Source organism: Sinocyclocheilus anshuiensis, unplaced genomic scaffold (genome assembly GCF_001515605.1).
Source record: "Sinocyclocheilus anshuiensis isolate Anshui unplaced genomic scaffold, SAMN03320099.WGS_v1.1 scaffold4015, whole genome shotgun sequence".
Taxonomy (NCBI): Eukaryota; Metazoa; Chordata; class Actinopteri; order Cypriniformes; family Cyprinidae; genus Sinocyclocheilus; species Sinocyclocheilus anshuiensis.
The window spans coordinates 1,710-11,810 of record NW_015557048.1 but is presented as its reverse complement, the minus strand read 5'-3'; the positions used below and the strand labels follow the sequence as shown (position 1 = coordinate 11,810).

The following is a 10,101-nucleotide window of genomic DNA, read 5'->3' as shown; positions in this document are numbered from 1 at the left end:
CCGACCAGGCGCCGAATCACAACACACACTGGCCCAGCTAACCAATCACAACACACACTGGCCCAGCTATGAGAGCCTGTTCTAGTACACCCCCAAAACAACATCAAGACTTTGTAAAAGAGCATAATTGGACCCCTTTAATACAAGCGTATAGCATTATATTAGAATCTATATATATTTAGATTAAACACCATTTCCACAAAAAAAAAAGTCTGATTTAGTTTATTAAACAAGACTAATTTACTTAGTCTTTACTTAAACAAGACTTTTGTTACTCTGTGGTCTAAGCAAAAACAATGAGAAAAATGGAAAAAGAACAATATTAATAATACGTTTTAATTGGGTAAAGACATTTATATGTAGATACAATTTATAAAGTTGTTTTTACAGTTTTTACTGGCTGCAGAAGAGAGTAGGTAGTCTGGTCCTGGTCTGGTCCTGGGCAAGGTCTGTTTCTTCTGGAGAGCTTAGAGAAATCAATGTCAGCATACTGAAAGAAGAAGATCATACAAATGAATGGCCGTATACTGTATGTAAGACAGAATGCACAGTCAGATGGTCATATTCAGAAAATAAACCATGACAGGTTAATCAGGACCATGATTGTCTTGTATCATACTGAAAGATGAGAAGAAAGAGAGATGTAAAACTAGCACAACAATCAAATATACAGTTTAGCAGTAATTATACAAAAATATTTGACCAGAATGTTGCGACTGACCAATCAGAATTGGGTATCCCAGACGGTTTGTGCACTAAGTTTTTAAATGTATTTTTCTAACACACATTTCATGTAATTTATTTAATATACTATTTGAAGTTGAAATGATTTACTTGGATTAGCAACAACTAAAAGATAACTATCAAATCACTAAGTAACCTATGAATACAAGAATAACCAGGACAGGTTAAAATGTAGACCAATGTATTAAAAGTAATTAAACTAATTTATTGAAGAAGTATCTTACCTGTGGATCATTTGTGTTTTGAGCTGCTGTGGTACTTTGAGGTTTCTCCGAAGTATTTTTAGATCTTCTGGTTGCGTCAAGGCAGCTCTTCACCAAACCTGAAACAGCTCTGAATTAAACATCACTGAATTCACATATAACAGTTTTATAAGAGTCTCCTTATCTAGAGTTTCCTTGTACTTAATTCAGTTAGACTTTAATATGAATGTAGTAATATAAAAAAAGTCCACACCTATAACTGCAATGATCAAAAGCACATTGAACAGGACTGATGTAATGGTCAGGTTCCTCCATGGTGTCTCGTGTTGTGGAGCATCATGTGATTCTGTCTCATTCCTGTGAACTGAGTCTGTAAATGGTTTCTAATTCTATTTTCAGTCTTTAACAACTTTATGAACATATACAAAATATACAGTATATTGAATATATAAAAATTCATCATATGGTTTAAAAATACATTTGAAATGAGAAAACAACTCACCGCTGATGTAGACGTTGGTGCCGTTGCTGAATTTTAGTGGTTCACTAGTTTTCACACAATAATAAACTCCTAATTCATCAGTGGTGATATTTCTGATGAACAGACGACTGTTAGTTTTCACTGAGTATTTGTCTTCAGAGATGCTGTTTTCATATTTAGCTCCTTCATACGTGCTACTGTAAGTGCGTAAGATGAACACTGGAGGATCCGGTGACTTCTGTCTGTACCAGTAAATCTCCTCTATATCAAGATCACAGCTTATATTCACATCAGCTCCTAAAGTTACTGCTGTGTTTGTTAGACTCTCTGTGGCTTGAGACCACATGAACAGATCTATAAGAGAAATAAAACACAGTTATTAAGACAGATAATCAAAAGAAACCCCATTTATTAATTCAGTCAAATATGATGTGATAAACTCACAGATCTGGAGCTGGATGATCTTCATCGTCTGATCCAGATGAATATCTTCTATACTGTGATCATTCAAACATCTCTTACTGTGAGCGGAAACACTACGAAACCTCAAGCACACAGAGAAGAGAGGAAGTCAGAGCTGGACTTCTCTGATAGCACTAACAATTAGTTAAATCAATGTTTAAGGTTGAAGTAATTAGCAGTTATATGCGGGTGGGTGGTAAACAGTGGCGGCTGGTGAAAAATGTTCTTGGTATGCCGCCACGTCCAACAATTTTAGCAAACATCCCAGTATGATTTATCCCAGTATAACAAAAGAAAATATATTAAGACTTGACACATTTTAAATAAAGATAATTGTTTTACCACGTTCAAGATTAAGTTTGAGGATGATTCTCACAAAACTATACAGCATATTCTGCAAGAATTTTTCCAGATAAATTAAAACATTTTTTTTTTTATTTTCATAATTCACAATTTATGTGTACAGTGCAAAGTTTATATCAGTTCAGTTTAAATAGTATCTTTGCAATCATTTGCAATCAAGTCAACGATATCGCTGGAAATGAAGTGTCCCCAACTAAGCAAGCCAGAGGCCAATACCAAACAGGACGACACGGAGATGCCAACAGACCACTATACCAGTCGCCTTAACTGAGTGTATATAAATTTATACAGATCCATTCAGAATTATTAAACAGAGCAAAGCACAAATTAAAAAAAAATTCTGAATTTGTCAAATGTGGCGATCTGAAGGCGGCTCGACGTCACCAGTGAACAGTTCCTCTGTCAGAGTAAGTGTTGATGCCCACATATAGGCTATAAACACCACTGACTGCAGCAAACTACTATAATAACACGCTTCTTGAGCAAGTGTCCATTTAAAACACTTGCCAGACATGCGACCATACTGAAATGTGCTTGTGCAGAAAGCTATCAGAGAGCGCACACACACGGTTTGTTTGTTTGCATATTAATAATAACGGAGTCACGCATCTAATAGTTTGCTGTATGTCACTGTAATCATCTTTACTTCCATTACAATCGTCATCTGTTTAAACTTTACTGGAGAGATACTAGCTTGCTTTATTCAGCCCATACAGACTCTTCCTGACTTCAGCTTAAAGATTAATAGGGGGCACAATCGTCGCACAAGTTAAGGGGCAGTCGTGGCCTGATGGTTAGAGAGTCTAACTTGTAACCCAAAAGTTGAGAGTTCGAGTCTCAGTACCGGCAGGTATTGTAGGTGGGGGGAGTGAATGTACAGTGCTCTCTTCCAACCTCAATACCATGACTGAGGTGAGACCGTTGAGCAAGGCACCAAACCCCCAACTGCTCCCCAGGCGCCGCAGCAATATGGCTTCCCACTGCTCTGGGTATGTGTTCACTACTGTGTGTGTGCACTTGGATGGGTGAAATGCAGAGCACAAATTCCAAGTATGGGACACTTTCACTTTCACTGTATGATGACGAAAGCACGTTAGTGCTCGTAGGGCCGCATTAAGACCTCACTGGGCCCCGGGGCTATGACTTACTGCAGGGCCCCCCATCACAATAATATATGAATGGGTCATTCTTACTATTCGGTGCCATTTCAGTTTGGTAACTCTCCATAAAAAATGTTTACATTTCCATGTTGTAATCATTTTATCTGAAGAAGGGCTTCCTAAAAAATATATTGGTCCAGCTCAAGATATTATTCTTTATTAATTTTTCACGAAATTCCTCAGATGTGCAAGGACCAAATGTCCACCCTGTTACAGGACATTCTCATCTCAATTAACAAGTGTTTTGAATGCACAGTTATTGTAATATTTACATTTTCTATATAATATAATTATACTCTGTCCACCCTGTTACCTCAGTGTTTTTGTGATATTACTAAAATAAGTTCAACAAATTGGTTACTTGTAGGGAATGAAATGGTAAAATTAAATAAGTTAAAATAGTTTCCAAAATTCCATTTAAATTTATTTTTATTCTAAAAGAAATGTGTTGAAATTACGCTGTGTCTCAAAAATACAACAACTTTTTTCAAGATAATGCCCGATTATTAACACTTTGTTAAAATACATTTGCAGAGTATAGAAAGGGACATTTTAGCTCTTAGAAAATGTAAATATTACAATAACTGTGCATTCAAAACACTTGTTAATTGAGATGAGAATGTCCTGTAACAGGGTAGACATTCGGTCCTTGCACGTCTGAGGAATTTCGTGAAAAAATATTAAAGAATAATATCCTGAGCTGGACCAATATATTTTTCTTATAGTGTAACAAGCCCTTCTTCAGGTAAAATGATTACATCATGGAAATTTAAACATTTTTTATGGAAAGTTACCAAGCTGAAATGCCACAGAATAGTAAGAATGACCCATATATATAATTATTGTGATGAGGGGTCCTGCAGTAAGTCATATCCCCGGGGCCCAGTGAGGTCTTAATGCAGCCCTGCTTCTCACAGCTAGCGTAACACTGTGGTAGAAAAAAAATCCCACCCTTTTACACTTTGGTGGTTCGTCGCCCTATTGCCCTAATGAAGAAACTTCAAAATTATAATTATAAAGTTCTAAAGTTCTAAATTCAAAAAATTTTTAAGTTCTGGGTTGCTAACTGAAAACTACATCAGTGTAACCCCGGAACTGATGAGCTACTGAAAGCACAATTTCATTTTGTTACCATAGTCCATATTTCACAACAATACTGTAAGTACTTCAAATTGATTTGGATAAAAATCAATCATTTACTCACCCTTATGTCATTCCAAAATTGCATGAGTTTTCCTCTTTAGTCAGTGCAATACAAAAGAAGATGTTTTGAGAAATTTCTTTTTTTTTTTTTCTCCATACAGTGGAAAAAAAGTTTATGTTTTTTCCCAACATTCTTCATATATTTATGTTCCATACAGGTCATACAGGTTTGGAACATATGCTGATCAAATATTCATGGCAGGAATAAGTCTGATAGATTGATAGGCTAAATAAAATTAAAAAACAATAATAAAATGAATATATAAATAAATGAAGGGCAGGGTGTATTGCATAATCTTAGTTGCATGTTTTTCAGTTCATTCAGTTCTGAATTTCACCCTGACTGGACTTCATGATGTAGCCTACTTAGTCTGATCAGGACAAATCCAACAAGTGTTATCATACTAAAGCAAACACAGTGGAAAATTGAAATGGAGACATTCCCTTACCTCTTCTACAATAAGATTAAACAACAATAACTAGCATTGCAAGAGCAAGGAATACAATTCAAATGAACAACTTATTTTATTAAACGGCATAATTAATAGTTTAAATTATAAATAATTATGATTAAATTATTTTAAATGAACACAAACAGGCTATTGAGAATCCTTAGATCCGTTATAATTTATACAGCAAAGATAGGGGAAAATGTGATTTATTTTAGTTTATTATTTATTAGTTTGAAAATTGTAAATGAATATTAATTTGCTGAAAAATTTTCACAAAGGAACTTACAAATGAAGGGCATTGCAAGTAATTCATTATAAGAATACTGTTTATATACGGAGTATATATTTTTACAGTCACTCTTCATTTTCTATTTTAACAGGCTGTAACAAGAACAACATACCAGAGAGGTAAGGACAGCTTAATTTATCATCTTGCTTAAGTTACATCTGGCCCATGCATAAAAATGATAGTTATTCCGATTATTTAGAAACATCAGAAGCTCAAAAAGCTGCATAAAAAGAAAATGTGCCTTCTAGTTGGGGATGTAAACTGTGGTGCAGTGTGTCACACAGGTGATGCAATAATTTCTAATGAATCAAGACCGAATTAATGTTAGATTATTACTATGAATAACAAACATGGCATCTTCACCATTTTTGTTCTCCACTGGTTTATTTCCAAGTGTTTGTTTTAATCATGGGTTCATTCTTACTTCATACTCCTGGGCTCTTGAGCACATTCATACTCTTCAAACACGGCACTTTCATTCTGTCTATTTACAAACTAAAATGATGAATGAAAGAAATAGATGTGCATGTTGCTTATACTCAAGAGCATTATCGCTATCAGTCCATGTCATACAAAGAAACTCTGCTTCTAGCCACAGGTCAAGAGCTGTAGTTCCTACCACACAACTTTGCGATGCTGTTTGCAAATGTTCTTTAAAACTGTATTGTTTAGGGAAACACTGAATTGTTGGTAATGACAGAACTCGTGTAGTTGGCTAACAATGCTTTTTGGAAACGTCTGGAAGACAAAAAGTTTAAACTTAAATAAAAATAAAATGAATATCAAACATCTGTCTCTTATAATTATGCTACTGAATTTGGCCACAGTTTTGTACAGCAGTCAGAATATAACACATTTGGTTCAAGGGTACAAACAACTATTACTAAGCATTGAAGAAAGGCACAATTTGCAACACAGTTAAGCAATACAGTAAAGAGTAACTCTAGTAAAGTACACAGATATAATGCAAAAGAAAAAATTCCAAAACAACAGTCAGGAAAGTTGCAATCCCCTCTGGTTGTGTTTTCATGGAAGAGCTTCTTGTATCAGACGTCGATTTTAGATTAGACGCTGTAGTAGACGTTGTTGTTGGATGTGCTGTTAAGACAAAAACATTTGAAAAATATTGTTGAAACTAAATTAATGATTGTCTAAAAATGCAATAAACACATGCAATGTGCATGCTGGGTGTTATTTTGACAAAAAATAATGAGGTGTTAAAGATGAAAACCCAGTATTACAGATTACACCCAACTAACTCAAACTGTCTATGTGAGTAATGACTCTTTCTACATACCTTTGACATGCAGCGTTAGTTTGAATTCCTTTTTCACACCTGGGATATCACATGAGAACTGCCCTGTGTCGGTGACCATCAGATTTGAGAGTATAAGAGAAAAGTTCCCATTCTCGTGCCGTGAGAGAACACTTTTTATTCGACCCTTGAACATTGCATCCTGTTTGTTTGTTGATGGATTCCCTTTTTCGATATCATAAACATTTTTGCTTTCATTGTATCTCCAAAACACATTAATGTCTTCTGGCTTTAGTTCTCTATCCTGGTATGAACATGGCAAGAGGACAGAATCTCCAACGAAACCACTGACCTGCAGAGACACTGGAGACAAGAGTAACAACTTTATAAAGCAAACAACAACAAAACAGACTGCACAAAGCAGAAAGTTACATGAATTAACTGAGGTCTGTGAATACTAACCTTTATCTATCAGATGAATAAATAATACATAAATGACCCAGCATCTGCACAAACCAAAAAAGAAAAAAATTATATATGATATAGGCAATGGTTAATGTATATATCCTTGGGCTATAATTTTACAACACAAGGCAACACTTCTGTTTCAGACAAGCGCCTGAGGTTTATTCCCTTTAAAACTGGAAATTAAACAAAATCATGCACAGAGGACAGTATGACTTCAGAGAAAGACCCACTGATCTATATATTTAGACAAGTGTCACTTTAAGACAAAAGACCCCTTATTATATCAGATGCTTTTTTCTTAGATTTTTTTTTTTTGAAAGATTTAATGCTATTCCACGCATATAGGTGTATTATAGGTGTAATAGGCTGTATTAACACATTTTTCTCAATATTGCATGATGAAATTAAAACATATTCAGAAAAACTATAATTGAAAAATAACTACACATTATCAACCTGAAAATTCTAGATGCCTTAATTTTTAAATAGTGTAGTTTTTTTTATATATATAATTAAGATACTGACATGACATCATGCTTCCAGTTGGCCTCATGACACCATTCATCATTGTTGTTTCACCACTTCTGCTATTTTACTATTGCAATTTATTTGTAATATCAACTAAACCATCTATTTTCTTGCGTCCAGCTTGTTTTACCCCACAGAACTGTAGTCTCTAACAAGTTATGTTCGAATAGGATATAGCCCTACTCACTCGGTGATTGACCTACTATTATTAAGAAACATCATTACAAGCATTTTTTGTATAATCTTGTATGGGCACCTTTCACATTTCCGTTGATCTCAGAAGCGGAAGTCATCGTAGACATAGAAATATTTTTTTTTGCGTTACAATTTGCCCCAATAGCTATACAACAAAATAAAATAAATAAATAAAAAATTATATGACTTTCTATAATTTGTCAAGAGATTGATTACAATGGTGAGAAAACAGAAGGCTGTCGAATTTGCCAGCACTTAAGTTACACACAGCAGCGTTAACTAGTTTTTTGTAATTTGATGGCAAGGTTACACAACACAATAGCGTTATTAATGCAAGTCTTAGAATTGAAATATAAAAACTTTGCTAGATTTACGATATTATTAACTGTGGAAACGAGTCAAACACTATGTGAAAAGGATGCATTGTGTATCAACAAATGTGAACATTCTTTTTTTTTTCTCATTTCTGATTTACGTTATCTAAATTGTCGTACTGTTTTATCGTACACCGTCCATGCTTTCTGATTGAAAGCAGAAAAGAAAGATTGAAAACATTCGCCGATTATAATTTTAATTTATACACAAAACTCTACAGTTACATACCTTACAAACATGACTCTCGTATTATATGTCTGCTATATGTCGTTTGTCCTAACGTTACCCAAGTCTAAGGTAAACGTAGCGGGCAATTTAAAAAGAAGAAAAGCAAAAATGTTTTAACGTTTACTCCTCCGCTTTCTGTTGCTTCCGTGTGCAAGAGTCACCGTTGCCAACTCTCGCGAGACTTCATCTTTTTTCTTCTTGTACGATAACTCTCGCGAGACAAATAAGCAACCGCAGCTTTAAAAACACGCCCAGAACAACCCCGATATTTTTTGATAATTTATTTATCAATATTATTTATCATCAATTATTTATGACCAATAAATGAGCCTACAACATATTAAATCGAAACTACCCTTTTATCTGAAAAGCAAAAACATAAGTTATTTTACAAAAATCAGCAAACTGCAACAAAGCAGGAACAAAACTCCTCTCCAATCACCTGTGAGCAGAATAGAACAAATAGAAATAGAAAAAGAAAAACACAAGAGCTTCAAAGGGGAGCTGTAATATAGCCACATATTTATAGCCTACTAAAATATTGGCTATTCGAAACAAAAATACTCTTAGTATTAGTATAGACCTACTTGTTTTTTTATTACAGCCAGTGATAATTAAAGCTAGGGCTGCACGATAAATCGCATGCGATATTTAACGCGCATCTTGTCAGTAAAGCCGGTTCTGTAATCAGCGGTAAATCTCCATCAACTGCGGGCTTTCACATTGAGCAGCATTAACTACACAGAGCCGTTGTTCACTGACAATCTGCGCAAAATCACGATCATACTTTGCGCATGTTTTGCGCAGCTCGTCAGTGAACAACGGCTCTGTGTAGTTAATGCTGCTCAATGTGAAAGCCCGCAGTTGACAATAAAGCAGACTTGACTTGACTTGACTTGACTTGAGATTTACCGCTGATTACAGAACCGGCTTTACTGACAAGATGCGCGTTAAATATCGCATGCGATTTATCGTGCAGCCCTAATTAAAGCATTACAAAAACATTGTAAAAATAAAAAATTAGGCTACTTTGTAAAGGAAAAAAAGTCATCTTATACTCTACGTCTACTATTATCATCGATTGAATTACAGCGTCACGCGCCTTCTTTTTGAACGTGATTTTTCTTCAATCCCCCATTGAGGGATCCAAGATCCACCCCCTAGATGTGGATGCCCCCTGGATCTTGTGTTCTGCAGTGAGGGACTACTGTAATATTTGGCAAATATTAAAAACGCTACAGCACTTATATTTTTGCACTGATTGGCTATTAACTGTGAGCAGAGTGTTAATCAATGCATTGGAGAATACAGTGAACATAAATGAAAAGAAACAAAGTTGCTTGTCAGGTTTTCCTAACAAGCAACCATATTTTTTAAAATAAGCCCAAAACACCGCAACCAGCGACCCGAGATTTTTTCACGCAACTTTACAAAAAAGAAGCCCAAAGTCACGTATAATACACGGACTAGGCAACTCTGGCAACAGTCAGAGGGAAACTCTGTTAATTTTCTTCTTCTTCAACGTTTTATGGCGGTTGGCAAACCCGCTTTTCGTGCATATACCGCCACCTACTGGGATGGAGTGTGGAGCATTGATGTTGACGGGAAAAGAAAAAAAAACAATCTTCCTTAAATCCTGTGTCTTTTAGATGTTTTAAGAGTATATTGACCACTCTTGCATCTTTATTTTATGAG

The 10,101-nt window shown here is 35.1% G+C and overlaps 2 protein-coding genes across 2 annotated transcripts; both read right to left on the bottom strand.

Moving 5' to 3' along the window:
- Window positions 1-271: 271 nt before the first annotated feature.
- Window positions 272-1,935, bottom strand: LOC107676346 (uncharacterized). The gene is made up of 6 exons (XM_016470869.1): window positions 1,873-1,935; window positions 1,450-1,782; window positions 1,201-1,317; window positions 969-1,066; window positions 398-490; window positions 272-283 (listed from the first exon to the last, which is right to left on the bottom strand). Exons 1-6 carry the CDS (start codon window positions 1,895-1,897, stop codon window positions 272-274), a joined length of 678 nt encoding a protein of 225 aa, XP_016326355.1. The 5' UTR covers window positions 1,898-1,935.
- Window positions 1,936-5,722: 3,787 nt separating this feature from the next.
- On the bottom strand, window positions 5,723-8,578 carry LOC107676352 (V-set domain-containing T-cell activation inhibitor 1-like). The gene is made up of 4 exons (XM_016470874.1): window positions 8,407-8,578; window positions 7,075-7,118; window positions 6,655-6,975; window positions 5,723-6,455 (listed from the first exon to the last, which is right to left on the bottom strand). The coding sequence occupies exons 1-4, from the start codon at window positions 8,415-8,417 to the stop codon at window positions 6,301-6,303; spliced, it is 531 nt and encodes a 176-aa protein (XP_016326360.1). The 5' UTR covers window positions 8,418-8,578; the 3' UTR covers window positions 5,723-6,300.
- Window positions 8,579-10,101: the final 1,523 nt, after the last annotated feature.

Coding starts and splice junctions, on each gene's coding strand:
- LOC107676352 (XM_016470874.1), bottom strand. Junction 6,976..7,074: donor TATTCATCTGATAGATAAAG/GTTAGTATTCAC, acceptor TCTTGTCTCCAG/TGTCTCTGCAGGTCAGTGGT. Junction 6,456..6,654: donor ACTAACGCTGCATGTCAAAG/GTATGTAGAAAG, acceptor TTGTCTTAACAG/CACATCCAACAACAACGTCT.
- LOC107676346 (XM_016470869.1), bottom strand. CDS start 1,897: ATGAAGATCATCCAGCTCCAGATCT. Junction 1,067..1,200: donor TTTGATCATTGCAGTTATAG/GTGTGGACTTTT, acceptor GAGCTGTTTCAG/GTTTGGTGAAGAGCTGCCTT. Junction 491..968: donor AAAACACAAATGATCCACAG/GTAAGATACTTC, acceptor TTCTTCTTTCAG/TATGCTGACATTGATTTCTC.